Source organism: Astatotilapia calliptera, chromosome 23 (assembly GCF_964374335.1).
Source record: "Astatotilapia calliptera chromosome 23, fAstCal68.1, whole genome shotgun sequence".
Classification (NCBI taxonomy): Eukaryota; Metazoa; Chordata; class Actinopteri; order Cichliformes; family Cichlidae; genus Astatotilapia; species Astatotilapia calliptera.
Window position 1 is genome coordinate 5,078,096 of NC_137443.1, and position 20,866 is coordinate 5,098,961.

At 35.8% G+C, this 20,866-nt stretch overlaps 3 protein-coding genes across 3 annotated transcripts; all 3 read right to left on the reverse strand.

Annotated features, from left to right (window-relative positions):
• Window positions 1-2,100: 2,100 nt before the first annotated feature.
• Window positions 2,101-4,115, reverse strand: LOC113016431 (duodenase-1-like). Its single transcript, XM_026159259.2, has 5 exons — window positions 3,375-4,115; window positions 3,050-3,197; window positions 2,820-2,952; window positions 2,436-2,690; window positions 2,101-2,325 (listed from the first exon to the last, which is right to left on the reverse strand). Exons 1-5 carry the CDS (start codon window positions 3,430-3,432, stop codon window positions 2,161-2,163), a joined length of 759 nt encoding a protein of 252 aa, XP_026015044.1. The 5' UTR covers window positions 3,433-4,115; the 3' UTR covers window positions 2,101-2,160.
• Window positions 4,116-7,351: 3,236 nt separating this feature from the next.
• LOC113016429 (granzyme B-like) lies at window positions 7,352-10,078 on the reverse strand. Its single transcript, XM_026159257.2, has 5 exons — window positions 9,967-10,078; window positions 9,744-9,891; window positions 9,521-9,662; window positions 8,777-9,046; window positions 7,352-8,685 (listed from the first exon to the last, which is right to left on the reverse strand). The coding sequence occupies exons 1-5, from the start codon at window positions 10,022-10,024 to the stop codon at window positions 8,518-8,520; spliced, it is 786 nt and encodes a 261-aa protein (XP_026015042.2). The 5' UTR covers window positions 10,025-10,078; the 3' UTR covers window positions 7,352-8,517.
• Window positions 10,079-16,771: 6,693 nt separating this feature from the next.
• On the reverse strand, window positions 16,772-18,625 carry LOC113016428 (granzyme-like protein 1). The gene is made up of 5 exons (XM_026159256.2): window positions 18,473-18,625; window positions 18,250-18,397; window positions 18,030-18,171; window positions 17,153-17,422; window positions 16,772-17,062 (listed from the first exon to the last, which is right to left on the reverse strand). The coding sequence occupies exons 1-5, from the start codon at window positions 18,528-18,530 to the stop codon at window positions 16,895-16,897; spliced, it is 786 nt and encodes a 261-aa protein (XP_026015041.1). The 5' UTR covers window positions 18,531-18,625; the 3' UTR covers window positions 16,772-16,894.
• Between the last annotated feature and the right edge of the window lie 2,241 nt (window positions 18,626-20,866).

The following is a 20,866-nucleotide window of genomic DNA, read 5'->3' on the forward strand; positions in this document are numbered from 1 at the left end:
TAAAATGTTCTGGTAAGACACTGTCCTCTACTGGTGAATAGTTTAGTTGATTTTTACAAATCTGATTACAAACAACTGCCTTCAGCAGGCAAACAGTGATTTACAATGATTACTTACGATTATAAAACATCAGCAATCAAAATATGTTCTAAAAATGCTGCAAATGTTATAATTCTAAAACAGCTTGATATTCATCATCACCGTGGTTTCATCCACTGCAAACATTTCTATGAATGTACTGTGGATATATCTTCCATTCATTTTTGCCAGCATTCTATTTTATTGAACTACACACCATTGTATTTACTTAAGCTATTTTTTAAAATATAAAAATATAAATATAAATGTGCCATATAAATGTGTTTAAATTAATTTTTAACCATATATTTTCCAAATCTGGGACTGAATAATCTTATCTTAATAATGCAATATTATAGAACGCTTGGGTAGTTAATTTAATTTTAAAGCTGAAGAGAGAGTACTATCAAACTGGGAAGGATCTCAGTCACCCAGGTCATGGTAGTTTGAGGAACTTGGAAAGAAAGTGACTGAACTTCTTTAGATTTCTGATTCACCTTTTATCCAAGAGTCTTCTTCTGAATTTAAGAAGGAACTGAAGAAGGCTCTTGGATGAAAGCTGAAACATCTTCAAGAAATGGAAAAAGAAGTACTGGATGTCTTTCCAAGTTCCTTAGATTATCTCACTCTTTTTACACACCAATACTATAGAAGGCCTGTTATTAGCTGTTATCTGATAAAGCTGAGGAGACACACACATACTTAGCTTCAGCTGTCTCCAAAAATCAATTACGAATAAAATGAATTGTTACATCTTTATTAATAGTTACAAGTTCCCTTCAAGTAAAGATTCAGAAACAATTTGAAATAAGTTGTCAGTTCACACAGTATGAATTTAGGTTTGTAACAGTTCTGAAACTGAAATGTCTGCATATATCACACCGCGGTTCCATCTTTCCAGATCAAGCCACCCATGTGAAGTGTTGAAAGTCTGCAAGTGGGGTAAACGAAATCTTTGCAGATTGTTCATGTGACAGCTGAGCTGGAAATGAAGTTGTGATCATTAGTTTGCATATAATCATCATGGGTATGAATGCCATAGTAATTTTGGGCTTTTAATAATTTCTTTGAACTTTCTTTCTTTTTTTTTCTTTTTAAGGTGAAATGATTGTACAACTTTTATGAATTTTGGAAACCAGATTTTGGTGTACAATTTTGAATGCATTGTGGAGTTTCTCTAATCCACTTAGAGTGAAATTGTTATATAGAGGCTTAAATATATACATACCCTCACTTAAATCTTTTAATAAGTGGTGGTGAAGGCTCTACAATGTCTTAATTTGACAAGGTGCAGAGCTATTCTTGCTAGGTCCTCATAACAATGTCCAAGAAACTAATTGAGCCATTTCTAAACAAGCAGATTATCAGTTTAAACAAATTAGTACAATTTACTCTGGTATGTCACCACTTTGGCAAGGTCCAGAGGAAGACCCAAACATCTTCCAAGCCCTCAGGAAACAGGAAATTGGTTAGAATATTAAATACTAATCATGAACCAGCCAGACTTAACCCTGCTATGACCTAGAAACGGCTGAAGCACCAGTTTCACTGTCAATGCCTTCTTTAACCCCTGAGTATAGTGCTATGAATGACACATAAATGATGCTTTTGCACCTTTCATCTTTGTATGCGATAAGCACCAGTAGGATTGTCCTTTATGTGTTATTGGATAATCTCAGATCAGTTTGATGTTGAAAGGAGGATAGCGATGTGAAATAAAAACTCCCCTCAAATATCTTAAACATAAAGTAACAAGCCTGTATGGAATAGAAAGAAGAAAGTACAGAAATGTGTGTAAAAATGCACAATAAAGAGTAAAATGTTGCCAGAGAAATAAATAAATAAAGTATAGATCCCTAAAATTTCTACTAAATTAGAGTAAAGCAGGGTGGTTAAGACTGAGGAAACACTGGCGGTACAATAAATATGAAACAAAACAGATCTAAAATACAACAATTCAAGGGCTAACGACTCTAGAACACGAGTAAATAGAAATAAAAAACAAAGCTAAAAACCCAGAGATCATGACAGAGAGCAAAATGTTTATTTTTGCTTCTACTGTAGTAATGCAAAAATACATTTTTAGGAAGGTTTTGTAGTTGCCAGAACTTTGTTGATCCATTGAAGATATTTTGAGATGTCCGTATAGACATTGGGCACATCTGGGTAGTTACAGTTGTGATATTTGTTGAAAGAAACAATACCAACAGCTAAACCGTTGCACACCAGAGGACCACCAGAATCACCCTGTGAGGAAGGAGGATTTTCAGTTTTCATTTCATATTTAATTTAGGTTGTTCAGCTATTTGTCAACAGGAAACAAGTAGACATAGACAATGAAAGGACAGAAGCCATACCTGACAGAATCCTTTGTCTGTGCCGTATCCACCTGCACAGATAACATTAACAGGAAGACCGGGCCATTGTTCCCTACAGACTTCTGGGTTAATGACGGACACGTTCACCACTCTCAGGTCATCGACAACTGAGCCACCATTTTTAGTTTTTCCCCATCCAGCCACTTGACAAATTTGATTTTCTTCCAAGGTTATTTCAGCACATGGAAGTTGAATTATTTGTACTTTGCAGCCTAGTTGAGCTTTCCTAGACAGCTGTAGACACACAACAGCATTGAATTAGAAATGTCGATGTCTAGTACATTTGTAGTATTTATGTAATCTAAATAAATAAACCATAAATTACATCACCTGTAATGGTTGTTTGTGTAAATATATACTTACTTTAAGGAGCATGATGTCCTCACCCAGCCAAACATCATTAAAATTGCTGGGTTTGAATTTCCTTTCGACGATTATTTTTATATCACTGCCCTGCTGGAGATTGTGGTTGCCAATAACAACATGTGTGATGTTCCTGAACAAGTAATCATTGAGATGTGGTGAATATGTTTAAGAAAACTATTTTAATGGCGCGCATCAGAGACTGCCTCACAAGAAAACATATTACTTACACAGTGTCACAGTGTGCAGCGGTTACAACAAAGTCCTCAGTGACAAGAAATCCTCCACATACATGACCCTTGCTGCTCTGTACAGAAGCCATATACAACATTGATTTATCTGGCGCTTTTTTACCATGTATGATGTCAGTTCCATATCCTGCAAAAAAATGGAAAATAAAGTAAGCCAAAACACTGTAAATGTCACATTAACACGCTCTTATGACTCTCAAATGACACACTTTCTCTGTGTATATACATAGTTTCTCTTTCACATATTTTGTCAATAGCAGGGATAGTGATAATGGGCAGAGAATAATATTAATGTCATTCTTACCTAGTTGTCCCAGACATGTCAGAACATAGACCAGCAGAAATGCATGCAGACTTTCCATGTTGCCACTGAAACAGCCTCCGGGGGTGTCAAGGAGACCCTTTTATACAGCAGTTTGCTGTGTTGTCAAGTATGATTATCATCGTTCTTATTTTGACTTATAACCACATCCTTTATTCGGTGTATGTGTGCCCTTCATTTGGAACCTTGGTGTTATCGTGCTTATCATAACTGCACAGTACCTCGCCAGTCTTAACCACATTCTGTGTCTTTTTAGACCTCCTCTTCTTCTATAATCACTAATCAAGTCAGATCGATTTAATCAGTAAAAACAGACATTTTAATTCTTTTATAAAAACCAAAGTCTATCAGAATGATCGATTGGTTGTTCTCTCTGAATTACTTTCTTTCCTTTTCTTGCCTTACTTTGTTCTTACTAGGCTACTGTAGACCTGCTTCTCTTCACTGTTTGTAAGTAAGTGTTTTATGAGTGGTTTATATGTCATTGATATTGCTGAATGTAATGTGTTCCCCAAAGTAAGTTACGGTTAATCACATAACATTTTTAAGCAACGCACTAATGTAAATGTTGAATAGTTCCTGGACTGGTTCTCATGCGGCACTTTTCTCCTCTACTTGAGGTATGTTGTTTGAAGCACTCACAGCACTTTAAACAACATACCACATTCACCCATTCATTCATACAGGCACTTTTTTTTCTATGCTCAAGTGCTGTTTACACTCTGCATACATCTGAGAGTAACTTGGGTCTAGTAACTTGCCCAAGCGTATTTGGCATGCAGCGTGCTATTATATTAAATTCAGTAATTCACTAAATTCAGTAATCACATTACTGTTACAATGATGTAAGTTCTGGCATTGCAAAGATTCTGAACTCACGGGCATGAATGTCAAATGGAAAGATATCTTTTTTTTAATGCACACTTGCACTGCAATCACAGTAAAGCTATTCTGAGGTGACTACACCTGTAGTATCACTTCTTGTAAGACAAGCTTTTCGTGCCCTCTTTTCCAGGCAAACTTAGATATCAGATTAGATGGTGACAGTTTTAAACCCACAGATATAAGAGCGGTACAGCTGCAGTTCTATTTTTTTAATCTCAGCTTTTGAACACTGTTTTCGAAACCTTATACCCTTTTGGATACTGCTGATCAACAATTCATAAATGAATAACACAAAGGGCACATAGCTATTTTTTTTATGTAGCTCAAAGGTCACTGAAAAACTTTACATTCACTGTGACGAAGTATAACTGAACCACAGAAACCACAGATAACAAATTTCATGTAGAACGTCAATGTTCTCAATATCACAGTGATGAAAGTGAAATATTAAAATATAAGCTTACTACTAAATAGTAGTAAGGGGGCACACCTTACAGTTTTTCTCAAATGCTAAAACACATGTCACAAACGTTACCACCAGGTTCCCCCAATGTCCAAACACAACACCCTTCTCTAAAGCTACATAAACACAACCACACCTTCCCACTGCAAAACTCAAACTCCCACACCAAGAGAGCAGCTCGAAGCTGTCAAAACTGTAAACACTATACACAGCATTACACACTACAGCAAAACAATTGAAAACACAATGCTCAATTTGTGAGAAGGTTCTTTGTTTCATAACTGCCAATGCATATTTTAGAAACTATACAGTAACGGATCGTCGTAGATCTCTGCAGAGGATTAGGCATTTAGATTTGTGAGTTTCATATGAGTAGTATAAATCTATAGAAAATCCTGCATGTACGTACACTACTGTAACACAACTCAATGCAAAAACAGAATCTATTGCACACAACAGTAATCTTGAAAACATGAACAGGGTGTGAAGTTTTTTTATTTACGTTATTCACACCACACACACACCACAATCACTGTGCGGCATCATGTCGCTGAGCTGTTGCTCGCATCTCGTCCGTAATGATGGTGCGAGGTTGTCTTGCTCTCCCTCCTGGACCTTCTCCTCTCCCATGTTGGCCTTCTCCTCTTCCTCGTTGGTCGCTCCTCTTCCTCCTCTCATTTGAACTCCTCTTCCTCATTGGCCTGCTCCTCTTCTTCCAGGGCCAGCTCTTCTCCCTCCTCTGCATCAAATTCCTCTTCCCCTGACTCTGCCTTCATCCATTGTGTTTGTTTGGAATCTTCAGCATACTGTGCACTCTGAACTTGCTTTTACATGTGGGTACAGCATTAGCAACAAGTGTCTACAATTTTGAGTCATTGTGTGTAGTGAATGACGCCAGGTGTGTTCCCTGTGTTCAAAGATTGGTGACTGTGGCAAGCATTTTGCATCACATGGGCTTTCATTTGAGGATATGAGCAGAGTTGTTTTGCAACATGTGTTTTAGCAAGGAAAATGTGTTTAGATTTATGAGTACAGAGGGTTGTGTTTTGTGACTTGTGTCTTCATGTGACATGTGTTTATGGTACTGGAATATGGTGGCTACATTTAGTAAATGTGTTTAGACTACTGGTCATTTGGGTTACAGGATTGGCTTTTGTGTTTTAACATTTGAGAAAAACTGTAATATATTTACATGTTTATATGTTATGTTCTAAGTAAATTTAAAGATTTAACATTTCTTACTCCAGTAGTTGGTGCTAGTATGAAAGAGAGCCACCTCTTCTGACTTTACTGACTTCAGAGTGACTTTGTGTTGACCTCACATGTCACAAAGCCACTGGAGAGATTGGCTCTCATCAGTTCACAAGTGGAAAATGTTCATGACCCCCTTCAGTTTGCTTACCAGGCTCTTGTAGGGGGTGGATGATGGCATTATTTACATGCTGTAGCACTCTCACTCTCAGCCAGATGATATTGGTGACATTGTGAGAGAAAGCGCTCTAGATGGATGTCACCACTCCAACTATGTCCTAGATTTCTAGTAATCTGTCAGAGAAACCTTAGTTTGATGTTCTGGTTAATGAAGTTTTACACTACCTCACATTATAAACCTTGTATTATGGGCCTCTAATGTGATGGGCCAAGACAAACATTCTGGAAATACTTTGTTTGTTTGGTGACCTGGATGAACTGCTTCAGGCAGGAAGAGCATGGTGATGATTGCGTGATATAAGATAAGGTGTTTTATACCATGGTCTGCAAAGCTTGAAACACTTTCATAGCATTATCTGACAAGAATGTGATGAGTTCAGCAAATGTTGTTAGATCAAAGCTGTTGTTTTTCTTTTTTGCTCCACTTTTTTTTTGGTTCCCTTTTACACTGCTACAACTAGATGACTAAGAGAAACCACAGCGTCAGTCTTCAGGTTTTACCACCTTTGCTTTTGCATGTGTTATGGTGGCATGTGCAAGTAATTTCTTAATTCCTGACTGCCAGCAGTGTGTGTGTGTGTGTGTGTGTGTGTGTGTGTGTGTGTGTGTGTGTGTGTGTGTGTGTGTGTGTGTGTATTTGAAAAATGCATACACCTGACTAACTGGTGATACTTTTGACTGGTGTGAAGATGTTAGTGTGGTTGTTTGTTAAATGGGAAAGGAATATTAAAAGAGGCTAAATGAAATTTGTGAATCAGAGATTTGTATATAATTTCCACACGATATGCACAAAGAAGACAGATTTTGGAAGCCCGAAAAAATAATAACTATCTATTATTTTATATATTTATTGTAAAGTTGTCAGTCTATCAGTATGTTATTTACCATAGTAATATGGTAAATGTGATGCAACTGACAGATACTTAATCTATTATCTCTATTTTATTAGTTATTTAATTCTCCATTTATATGATTTTTTGTTCTCTGATACTTTTACTGCATTGTTTAATTAATTTTAATCCATGTTAGGTCTCCTTCTCTAGGTTTTTATGCATGCTACTACATGTGCAGTTGCACCAAAAAACCCAAAACAAAAAAGCATTGTTCTTTAATGCAGATATATGATGTACAACCACAGTTGTACATAATCAAAAAAGCAGAAAGGCAAGTAGAGAGGACCTCATATTTTACCCATATTTTATTCACAATAGAGCACAAAAATATACAAAACATTTCAACTGAGAAAATGCACCAGTTTGAGAATTTTATGGCAAATATTTTCATTAGCAAGAGAGTGTGTGGAGGTCATAATTAATTATCTAATTATTAGCAACAGTAGACTAACAAGATGTTAACAGTACCTTTATATAAAAGGCTGTAAATTGTCTGTGAAAGAAAAACAATCTAGGTGCTTCATTTTGGTGGTGGTCATCTTACAATAATGAAGCAGTCATCTTATTGCCCTTGAAAGGTATAAAGCTATTTTCTTCTTATTAAATGCATGCTGTTGTAACTGTCTTTAGTTAAGAGGAAGAAATCAATCTACACCTGCAGTTTATCACTGGGCTGTGTAAAAACACAAAACAGTACAGAGAAGCCCCAGTTTATACCCAGAAACTTCTTTCTGTAAGCTCTTCTGTAACCTCTTACCACCCTGATCTCAGACCAAATACACACGTCTTGTTTATCACTCAAACTTTCTGGTAAAACACTGTCCCCTAGTGGTGAAAATGGGAGTTAAATTGTCCAAAATCTCACTGCAAGAGCAAACGGATGCCATCGTGGTGCCATAAAATGTCTTTGTTTCAATTTTCAGTGTTTTCATTCATTATTACTGTGTTTTCCTCCATTGCACTGATATTTCTTCAAGCAATGGGTAACTGATCCATCTAGGAAGTCACTTAAATTAGCTGTTTAAGGAAGCAACATCAGATGTTATTGTTCACACCTTAGAGCTGAACTTCATTACACCATGCCATACCTGTTCCATTTAAGGGTAGCATTGTGCTTGAGTGAAGGGTTTATGAGCTTTCTGACTTGTCAGTGGATATTAGTTCTCGTCAGTTTATGTAATACAACCAACGAACCACAGGAAAACCTCCTTTGACTTTTTTCATACGTGATACTAACTTGTGCACTTCAAAGCTACTATGTCACTGATCTATTTGTAAGCTTGACAATGAAAGAGTCATCAGCAGTTTTTGTTAGATATTGCTTAGATATTGTTAGATATTTTGTTAGATACAGTTAATGTTAGATATTGCAGAATTTAAGCAGTTTACACAGCTCACATATCACTTGCCCAACAGTCTTAAAATACACCCACAATAACATGGAAAATATTTTTTACCCTTTGCATTTTTTTTTCTTGAGAATATCTGTGATCCAAGGAAGAAATTGTGATATGTCTGTATAGACGTTTGGGACATCTGGATATTTACAGCCATTGTTGTTGTTAAAGGAAACAATGCCAACAGCCAACTCGTTACATACGAGAGGCCCACCAGAATCACCCTGTGAGGAAGAAATATCAAATATTAATTTGTTTTTGTTTGATAATTTTGATGTTTAAACTATGTTTGATAATTCATATGAAAAAAATTACCTGACAGATTCCACTCTTTGCTTTGTATCCACCGGCGCAAATAACATTTTTTAAAGTTCTTCTCCACACCTTCTGACACTTGTCCTTGTTAATGATGGGAACATTTAGCACTTGCAGCTCATTAACATAATCAGATCGATGTTTACCAGGTTCTGTGGGCCCCCATCCAGCTACACTGCAGATCTTGTTTTCCTCCAGGTTTAGTTTTTGAATTGGAAGTGGAATTAGCTTAATTGGTTTTTTGTTACCCAGGGGAACTTTCTTAGACAGCTGGAAAGATAAAAAACAAACAAACAAAAAAAAAAAACCCCACAGAAAATAAAAATGATTATTTATATATGAGGCTGCCATATCGCGCCATCGGCCCCTCTGGCCATCACCAGTAGGCGGTAGGTGAAGAGTCTTGCCCAAGGACACAACGACCGAGACTGTCCGAGCCGGGGCTCGAACCGGCAACCTTCCGATTACGCGGCGAACGCCCAACTCTTGAGCCACGTTCGCCCAAATGTGTTTTGATTGGTTGACACTTAAAGAAAATCATATAATTTTTGAATGGTTTGATTATAAATGCTGGCAGAAAGTGCCAGAAAATGTTTCTCTGAATGATTTAGGGTTTTTTTGCTGTTCTTTTAATTTTATTTCTTTTATATTTTCCTCCCTGTATTAACCTTTTTAATGATTGATTGATTCATAAGAACGTCTGATATCTTTTATGAAGTCGAGGCTGAATAGATGAATACTTACTTTGAGAAGCATGATGTCACTTCCATTTTCAACTTTGTTGAAGGCAGGGTGTCTGCAGATCATTTTTACTCCATATCTCATTTTCTTATTTTCCTTCCTGAGATCATGGGTGCCCAGAACAACACTTAAGGATTTAGGATTCCTGCAGGAATGATTGAAAAACAAAATAATTATTTATGTTTAGATGAATGTGACATTGCTTGAAGTATCGGTGGCTACTCACTCAAAACGACAGTGCGCAGCAGTCATTACAAAGTCTTTACTGACAAGGAATCCTCCACATGTGTGTTTTTTGTTGTTTTGTACTGATGCCATATACTGCATGGACTTTTCCTCAGCCTTTTTGCCATTTATGATTTCACTTCCCAGTGCTGAAAATAAATGAAGAAAAATTGAGAGAAATATAGTTTTTGCATAACTTTAAGAAAAATATTTTACAATCTTACCATTTTGAATGAGGCATGTCACAGCTGTGACTAGAAGACACTTCTGTAGAGCGTGCATGATGCGTGGAAGTCAACTAGAATGTCGTTGTTTAGGGGGACAGTTTGTCTGCTTTATGCATCACCTTGCAATGTTTCTGTGGCTTTTCATCAACACTTCCCATCAGTCACTCCTCCCACATCAATCATCTATCTCCACTAAACATGTGATTTTATTTTTTCTCTTAAATAAACTTGAACTAACTAATTAACTAATTGAACCAAATTAGTTTAAATGTAATGAATTATAAATGTAATGAATTTTTAATTTATATATATATATATATTGTAAAACCAAGCAAAGGTATGAAACACCAAAGAGTACCAAAACCTGTGAAAAACTGTGAGTCATTGAAACCACTTTTCCAGCTACACCTTCACAGTCACATGTCAGATGCAAAAAACAAAGAAAGACAGAACAGAAGACACAAGAGGGTGCAGACACAACAGTGCAACAGAAAAGTGCAACAGTGACAGTTGATTAAATAAGTCTTTTAACATCACTACAGTATGCTCTCTCTATCAAGCCTCTTTCCTGTTATTTCCTGCTAGTATATTACATTTGAATGTGTAGTTGCTTCTAGAAGTTTGAGATGAACTTCAAAAATGGACACATAGTGCAGTAAGTACACATATTAGAGATTTATTCATTTATTATTTATTTATTTCACTTCCTAGTGCCCAAGAAGAAATGTAGAAAATTTGAGAGAGAATATTTTCACAACATATTTTGAAATCTTACATTTTTTTATGAGGCATGTCATAGCCTGAAGAGAAGAAGAGAAGAGCAGAAACTTCCTCAGACTGTGCATGACGCATAGAAGTCAAGTAAAATGTAATCGTTTTAAGGGGGGCAGTTTGCCTGTTTTATGCATCACTTTGCAATCTGTAAGCGGTTTTCATTTAACACTTCCTATCTTTCTCTCCTCTCAAAATTTTGTTGCACATTTATCTCCTCTAAATGCACACATGTCTGCATGTGTGTGTTTGTTGAAGGTGTGAAACATGTCTTAGCATCAAAAATTATCATCATTTTTACAAGCGAAGATGTTAGTGTAGTGACAGTATCTTACTGTTGAATTTGACCAGCATGAAGAAACAATGTGCAATGACAATAAAGTTGAATTCTAAACTATGTTTTCTAAAATAAAAAATATATATAGGTTGCTGTCTTGATGCGTACTCAATCTTCCAGGTTAAGAAATCCTAAAAAGTCATTAACAAACAGATAATTTCCACACGATATGCACAAAGATATATATTATATATTTATATTATATATTTATTGTACAGTTGTCAGTCTATCGGTATGTTATTTACCATAGTAATATAGTAAATGTGATGCAACTGACATATACTTAATCTATTATCTCTATTTTATTAGTTATTTAATTCTCTATTTATATGATTTTTGTTCTCTGATACTTTTACTGCATTGTTTTAATTAATTTTAAACCTTGTTAGGTCTCCTTTAAGTTTTTATCAGTGTTGGGCAAGTTACTTTGAAAAAGTAATTAATTATAGTTACTAGTTACTTCTTCAAAAAAAGTAACTGAGTTAGCAACTGAGTTACAATATTCTAAAAGTAATTAATTATTTGAAAAGTAACTATTGCGTTACTTTAAAAAAACGTTTAATCCTCTGGGGTCCAGGGTATAATTGGCCATTTTTAACTACTTTCGATTTTCTCTCCACATTTTACCTTAAAAAATATTTACTTTGTCTTGTATCATTCTTTTCAGTACAACCTCACATGTCTGAATTTACAGTTATGTTTTCATTTTAACATACTGTATTAACACAATTGATCTAAAATCAGACAAAAAACATAAAATCAGAGTAGAAAAAGTTATATCTTTAACTGCAACAACCACAGACATGTTTAATGAATCATATTTCATAACTTTAAATCAGAATCAGAATCAGAATCAGAATCTTGTTTATTGGCCAAGTATATGTGCAGACACATACAAGGAATTTGGTTCCGGTAGATGGTGGCTCTAAAGCACAGCAATGTAAATCACACACACACACACGTGTCTATATATACACATTACACATACATAAATGCAAATATAAATTGTCAATTTTAAAATCCTATCCACAAGTTTTGCAAACAACAAAGTTATTTGCATCCATTTACCTTTTACCTTGATTTTTTTAAATAACCATTTCAAACTATTTACAGAACAATCATCTGTTCTGCATTCAATAAGATGCCACACAAAATAATTTCTGTCCACTATAAAGGAGAACATCACAGCCTGCAGGTCTGACAGCAGCAGGTGTATCACTCCTGTTTCTACCTGGAGACAGCAGCCGCCTCATTGTTCTGACACACAACACAAAACTATCCACAACACTACACTCTAACTACACAAGACAACACATTAACTACACACTCCAAAAACATCTCAAAACTCGCTCTCTCTCTTTTTCTGCTCTTTCTCTCTCTCTCTCTCTCTCTCTCGCCATCACTCCTAAAACGTCCTCTGTTTTGTTTTTGTTTTTTTGATCATAAGCAGAGTGCTTGCTAGCGCTGTCCTTAGACAGTAAACGTGACAAAACTATTGAGGAAAAAACGCTGCGTATACATTGTTTATCATGACCCTATCAACACAATTTATAAACTGGTATAAATCACCTTGTTGCTTTGTCTTTAAGCGGTCATGTGATTGGCTTACCACGACTACTTTATTTTTCCTCAGTCAAGCAGCAGCACTCCTGCCATTGTTTTGCCCCCTTAGCTCCAGGTGTTGTGCTAGAAAGTGATCATGAACACTTTCTAGCGCGGGAGTGCGCGCAGCTGCTTAAAGCTGTAGCGTCCGTAGGCAGCTACGTCCGTGCAACTGATATAAGATGCAGTAAACTGAACACAGCTTCAACCGTCTGTTTGTTGAAAAATAGTAACGGACCGCATTTTCTTGTTAGTAACTGTAACGACATTGTAACGATAGGAATAGTAATTAGTTAGATTATTTCGTTACTGAAAAAAGTAACGCCGTTATTCCCATCACTGGTTTTTATGCATGCTACTACATGTGCAGTTGCACCAAAAAAACAAAAAAACAAAAACCCAAAAAAGCATTGTTATTTGCAGATATGTGATATACAACCACAGTTTTACATAACCAAAAAAGCAGAAAGGCAAGCAGAGAGGCCCTCATAAATCCGTATTTTATTCACAATAGAGCACAAAAATATACAAAATGTTTCAACTGAGAAAATGCACCAGTTTGAGAAAAAAAAAAGTCATTTTGAATTTTATGGCGTTGCACATTTCTATAAGCAAGAGAGTGTGTGGAGGTCATAATTATTTATCTAATTATTAGCAACACTAACAAGATGTTAACAGTAGCTTTATGTTAAAGGTTGTAAACTGTGAAAAAAACAAAAACAATCTTGCTTCATTTTGGTGGTGGTCACCTTACAATAATGAAGCAGTCATCTTATTGCCCTTGAAAGCTAAGCAGGGGTGTCCAAACTTTTTTCACTGAGGGCCAATTAGGTATAAATTAGGTATATAACCTTAACTTTACTGTATTAAAGTTAGAAAAATCACTTAAAAGTGGTCAAATGTGTTATATTGTTGAATATAATTAAAGACAAAACTGCCTTCATCACAGCTTTCCATAAATGGATGTTTATTGATTTATTCAGAAAAAGCTTTGGTAGCTCATTCTCAGAACAGCAGCCTCAGATTTCTTCTTAGACAGAGGATTTACAGCAAATATAAATTGTCGATTTTAAAATCCTATGCACAAGTTTTGCAAACAACAAAGTTATTTTGCATCCATTTAAAACAATAAAGGGGAAAATGGGACGGTACATTTCAAGTTTGTTATTTAAGTTATTAGGCTTAGCAAAACATCTATTAACGTCCGTTTGAAACGATTATCAACATTAACAGACTGAACTGGACTTAATAACAGGAGTCCATATAATTTTAGTAAATTATTCTGGTGAGTATCAGCTGCGCTGGGTATGTAAATCGGGCCATCCAGCTGCGGCACATTATTTCGGTGACTTTAACGAAGCCGTGTTTTATGAGGTCTCCATCTGAAAAAGCCTTGCCATGTCTTGCGATGAGTTGGGCGACCTCATAGCTGGCTATTGGAGCCTTTTCCTGGACAATTTGAGCACGAAAAAAAATACTGTTGCTGACCCCGCAGGAGAGCTACCCTTTGCTGCTCTCGCTCAGCACCAGTGTAGGATGCATAGGCCTGATGTTTGGTTTCATAATGACGTGGTGCATTATTTCATAATTGCCACAGTTTCAGTGCAGATCAAACAGATACACTTCCCCTTGAATTATTTGAAGAAATATTCACTCTCCCACCGTGTCTGAAATTTTCTGCACTCACTTTTCTACCTTTCGCTTCTTTGGTTCTGCCATGTTTAGTAACTTGGGGTAAATTTCTTCTGTGATTGTCCATTTTGGTGGAGCAACTGCCTTGATCAACAGCAGCTCCCCCTGGTGTTAAAACTAAGAGGTGCAATACACTCAAGCAAAAGTTGAAGTGTGGGCCATATTCTATTCTATTTATAAAATTACTTGCGGGCCAATTAAAAATGGACCGCGGGCCGCAAAAATATTTGTATACAAAATGACTTTTGTTGGCCTTCAGACAATAATTCTGATTGCTACAGTGCCAGACAGGACACAAAAAAAGGAAAAACAAAAAAACAAAAAGACTTTTGTTTAATATGAGGCTCACTATTGACACATTATAGCCACATATTCTCATTCACACATTATATTTTATTTGAAATTTAATTAGTGTCTGGATTTTAGTTTTGGTAAAAGGCTCTGTTGACAGATGTAATCAGTTTCTTTCTCTTTTTGTAAACAAGGTCGAGTCAGCAATAGTACCTCCTACATGTGACCCGTCCATGTTTAGTCCCTGTTCAGCTGCCAGTTTAAACCTGTCTCAATTACACTTCTTAACGAGATGATTAGTCAAATTAAACCTACTGGTTCTCCCGTGGATGTTATCCCTGCATGGTTTTTAAAGAGGTTTTTCCCTTGATTGGAACCTTAGTCCTTGCCATTATAAATATCAATATTACTTCCAGTGTACTTCCTGATGGTTTAAAACATGCAATTGTAAACCCTTTATTTAAAAATCCTGGCCGTGACCCTTCAGTTTGCTCAAATTTTTGACCTATTTCAAAATTTCCATTCTTTACTAAATTTTCCATTCAAAGTTATTGGAAAAAAAATGTTTTTACCCAACTGAATACGTTTTTACGTACTAATGGTATCCTGGAAGTTTTTCGGTTTGGTTTAAACATCTACACTCCACTGAAACAGCACTTTTATGGGTTTTGTAACGATATCTGTTTAGCCAATGATTGTCGAAGTACCGTGAGCCTTGTGCTTTTAGATCTAACTACAGCGTTTAATACTGTTGGCGACAGTATTCTTATCTCTTGTTTGGAACGCCTGGTTGGCATCAAAGGTGTAACACTGGATTGGCTTCGTTCAATAACTTCGTTATTTGAGTGGCAGAACGTTTAGTGTTAATGTTGAAAATTTGAATCCACCTCAGCCCCTCTTTCTTGTGGGGTGCCACAGGGCTCAATCCTTGGCCCTCTTCTTTTTTCACTGTACGTGCTCCCTTTGGGGTCTATTTTAGAAAACACAAAATATCCTTTCACTGCTATGCAGACGACTGCCAAATTTATTTGCCTTTAGCGCCAAACGGCCCAGGCTTGATTCAAATCTTTCTGAACTGCCTTGAAGATGTCAGAGCTTGGATGGCTCTGAACTTTTTGAGCTTCAATGAGGATAAAATGGAAGTGATTGCATTTAGGCCTAATAATATTTCATGCAACCCGCTTGGGAATTGTGGTTGGCTTGGCTAATTTCAAAGTCCTAACGCTGGTTTATAAATGCCTAAATGCTCCCCCTTACCTTTCCGAGATACTTCAGCCTTATATTCCTTCACGGGCCCTTAGATCAGCCAACCTGCTGCTTTTGGTTGTTCCAAAATCTAGGCTAAAGCGTCTTCAATTATGACTCCCAAACTTTGGAATAAGTCCCCTTAAATATCAGACAGGCATATTCATTTCCTATTTTTATGTCTCTTTTGAAAAAACACCTTTTTTTGATAGCATTTAGACTGGTGTGAGTTGATATGTTTGTTATGTGTTATTATGTGTTTATGTGGGTGTCAGTGGTTTTATCTTGTGTTTTACCCCTTTGTCTCTGTACAGCACTTTGGGCAAACTCTTTGTTTTTAAATGTGCTATATAAATAAATTGGATTTGGATTTTGGTTTCTTTTTCATAAATAACAGCATGCACAGTATAAACTGATGTAAAATAAAATGTGCAAAAAGTCTACTAAATACAGGAAATTAATTCATGAATTATCAAATTTCTTTGTGAAGTCACTCGACCTCTCAATAGCCATGTACAATTGTGATGTCAAACAAAACTATACACTTTTCTTTCTTTCTTTTTTCTGATTGATGTGGATTGAGGAGTTTTAGCCATGGTGAAGTGTCTGGCCATGTTTCATAAGAATCACTCCTCCTACAGTATCGGTCAGATTGTAATGAAATGAGATTAATTTGCGCTGGATATTACTGTTTATGAGCCTTTTTGAATTCTCAATGGATCTTTATTCTTTTTCTGACAAATTAGTTTGTGTAATACAACTAATGACAAACCTTTGTTTGTTTTTTTACATCATACTAACTTGCGCACTTCAAAGCTACTATGTTACTGATGTTCTAGTGTAAGCTTGACATTGAAAAGAGTCATCAGCAGTTTTTTGAAAGGCCCTTTAATGTTAGATATTGCTGAATTTAAGCAGTTTACACAGCTCACATATCACTTGCCCAACAGTCTTACAATACACCCATAACACAATTTAAAATATTTTTTACCCTTTGCATTTTTTTTTCTTGAGAATATCTGTGATCCAAGGAAGAAATTGTGATATGTCTGTATAGACGTTTGGGACATCTGGATAGTTACAGCCATTGTCGTTGTTAAAGGAAACAATGCCAACAGCCAACTTGTTACATATGAGAGGCCCACCAGAATCACCCTGTGAGGAAGAAATATCAAATATTAATTTGTTGTTTTTCAATAATTTTGATGTTTATACTATTTTGATAAGAAAACATGAAAAAAAGACCTGACAGATTCCACTCTTTGCTTTGTATCCACCGGCGCAAATAACATTTTTGGGAATTTGTCCCCACACCTTCTGACACTCGTCCTTGTTAATGATGGGAACATCCAACACTTGCAGCTCATTAACATAACCAGATCGATGTTTACGAGGTTCTGTGGGCCCCCATCCAGCTACACTGCAGATCTTCTTTTCCTTCAGGTTTAGTTGTTGAATTGGAAGTGGAATTAGCTTAATTGGTTTTTTGCCACCCAGGGAAACTTTCTTAGACAGCTGGAAAGATAAAATCAAAAACCTCAGAAAATAAATGATTAAAATTGAAATCAGTTATGAAGATGTCAAATTTGTGTGTATTTAAAGTTCTCCAATATTTGTCTTTGCATGTCTCTCAAACAGATAGTGCACTTGCACAAATGTGGGTAGCGACTTGCATAAGGCAAATTATTCTAAAATACTATTATTATCGTCTTTGTATTTAGATGTATTAATATATCTAATAATGCGTGACATGTATATTATTGTTACAGCAAAAATAAGAAAAGGTGCTTGTTTGTTTTGTTGTGGAACAAGAAGTAATTTCATGTATTATTATTGTTGCTGTTGGTTTTACCTATACTACAATCAAATGTGCTTTGATTGGTTGAAGCTTAAACAAAATCATGTAATTGGTGATTGATCATGTGGTTTGACAGTAAATGCTGGCCGAAAGTGCCAGAAAATGTTTAGGTTTTTTGTTGTTCTTTTAATTATGTTTCTTTTATTTATTCTTTTATTTTTATTTTATACTTTCCTCCCTGTATTAACTATTTTTATTATTGATTGATTCATAAGAACGTCTGATATCCTTTGTGAAGCCGAGGCTGAATAGATGAATACTTACTTTAAGGAGCATGATGTCATTCCCATTTGCAACTTCCTTGAAGGCAGGGTGTCTGCACATCATTTTTACTCCATATCTCATTTTCTTATTTGCCTTCTTGAGATCATGGGTACCCAGAACAACACTTAAGGATTTAAGCTTCCTACGTGAATAATGAATGAGAAACCAAAATAATTATTTATATTTAGATGAATGTGACACGCTTTTGGTGGTTACTCACTTAACAGCACAATGCGCAGCAGTCATTACAAAGTCTTCACTGACAAGGAATCCTCCACATGTGTGTATTTTGTTGTTTTGTACTGATGCCATATACTGCATGAACTTTTCATCAGCCTTTTTGCCATTTATGATTTCACTTCCCAGTGCTGAAAATAAATGAAGAAAAACTGAGAGAAATATAGTTTTTGCATAACTTTAAGAAAAATATTTTGCAATCTTACCATTTTGTATGAGGCATGTCACAGCTGTGAATAGAAGACACTTCTGTAGAGCGTGCATGATGCGTGGAAGTCAAGTAAAATGTCGTTGTTTAGGGGGACAGTTTGTCTGCTTTATGCATCACCTTGCAATGTTTCTGTGGCTTTTCATCAACACGTATATGTTGAGTCTGTGAGTCAATGAAACCACATTTTCCAGCTACACCTTCATGGTCACATGTCAGATGTTAAAGTAGTGTAAATGCACACATGTGTGTGTATGTGTGTGCATGTGTGTGTGTGCATTTGTATATGGGTGCCATCTTCTTGTCAAATACCAGAGGACCCCCAGAATCACCCTGTGTGAAAAAAATATCTTTATTTGATTTTGCTGGAGACAACAACAACAACGACAAAAATACATAAAATCACAGTCTTGAAATTTTATGAATTGAGATCTTCAAATATATCATACATATCATATCAACATATAATATTGTAATAAATGAGTTGATGAACACTTTGAGAAGCATGATATCATTTCCAGATTTAGCATTCTTGTAAGAAGGATGCTTGCACTTCTTTTTTATTTGATATATCATGGTCTTCTCAGCTTTCTTGAGATTGTGGGTGCCCAGAACAACATTTCCTGCATTGATAATAATTAAGAAGTCTGCAGAAATATTCATATTTAGGTGATGAACAGATTCCTTGTAGGATCTTAGTAACTTACCAATCATCACAGTGTGCAGCAGTCAATACAAAGTCTTCACTGACAAGGAATCCTCCACATACGTGCCTTATCCTGTGTTGCATTGATGCCATATACAGCATTGAACTCTTCTTGCTGCAAAGAAATGAAAAAAAAAAGAATAACAATTATCTCACATTCTTTGAAAAAAAGATAAGATACTAAATTTTTACCATTTTGTTTGAGACAACTAATTGGTAGGAAGAGCAAAAACAGTTGCAGAGTGTGCATTGTGCCTGTGAGGTGCAGTCATTATGCATCACCTTGCAGTCTGTCTGTGGTTTTCATTAACAACACATCCGGTGTATTTCTTTTCTGAAACTTTTGTCAGACATTTATCACGGCAGTCTTTTTTAAGATTCTTTTTGTGGTTTTTATTTTGATCTTTAAAGTCCTGTACCCTCATTATTAAATGAACTTACATTAAATTAATCGAAAAGTATTCCCATTTTCTCTTTGTCATTTTCTCTAGCAACGAGAAACATCACACCTTTAAAACTGTAAAACGTACACGAGCTGTTGACGTTTTTTTCTTTTCCAGCAGCAGCTTTGCAATTACGGGAGTTGAAGAGGTCTAGCTGTTTAAAATGTTACTGTTTGGTTTGATTCAAATAAGTGATTCTAATTATGCTGATTACTATTGTGAGTGATGCAGACTTAATGCAAACACATGCACACTGCACTTGATAGAGTGCTTTCAGTTGCTAAAAATGTATATTAATAAATATGTCACACATTTTTACATTTTATGTCAGATGTTTTATAACATTTTTCCTCTTTCCATAGTGTTGTTGTTCAATACGTCATGATATGTTGCAGAGGGCAGCAGAGTTCTCTATAAGGCTTTTAGAGAGGCTTATAGGGAACTGTAAAAGTGGACAGATAGAGCAACCATCAGAAGGTTGCTGGCTCAATCCTCGGGGTTTTCATCAACAGGACTTCCTTTCTATTTCTTTTCTTTACACATTCATTTATTTATGACTCTTTTTATAGTTTTATTTTGCAGTTTAAAGGGAACTCTGGACCTCTCACTACCAAGTGAACTCATGTTTAATGAGGTTTAAAAGTGCAACTGCTCGCCTTTTTTCTTGTTTTCTGTAGCTGTGAGAAACATCACACTTTGAAAAACTGTGAAAACTAAATGAGTCACTAAAGTCACAGTTTCCAGCCACACCTTTGCACAGATATTAAACTAGTTAAACTAGTCTGTCTTTTCAAAACGTGGTGCAAAATTCAAATAAAAGTAAGTACAGTAAGTAAAAGTCAATAAGTAAAAGTCAGTAAAGTTTACTGCAATTTCATTCATTTGTAGGGCTGTCAAGCAAATACACATACAGAGATATATTATATACACACACTGAAATATTTACACTGCACCTTATCAATCAATCAATATACATCACAAATCAGTCTTATTACATATACTTGGTTTGCAGATATTGTTCTTCCAATATCTGCAAACCATCAAATGTCATATTCTACATGTGTACAGCTCAACTGTTGCTAAATACATCATAATTTTGAGCATAAAAAAGTTCATAGGTCACTAAGCTTTTGAGCTGCTCTGCTCTCTGACCATCAGAGGGAGCCATACATCCATCACTATAAAAGTGATGGATGTAAAGTCGCAACACAAGCTGTGTTTGTCTGTCTTTTATGGAAAAAAG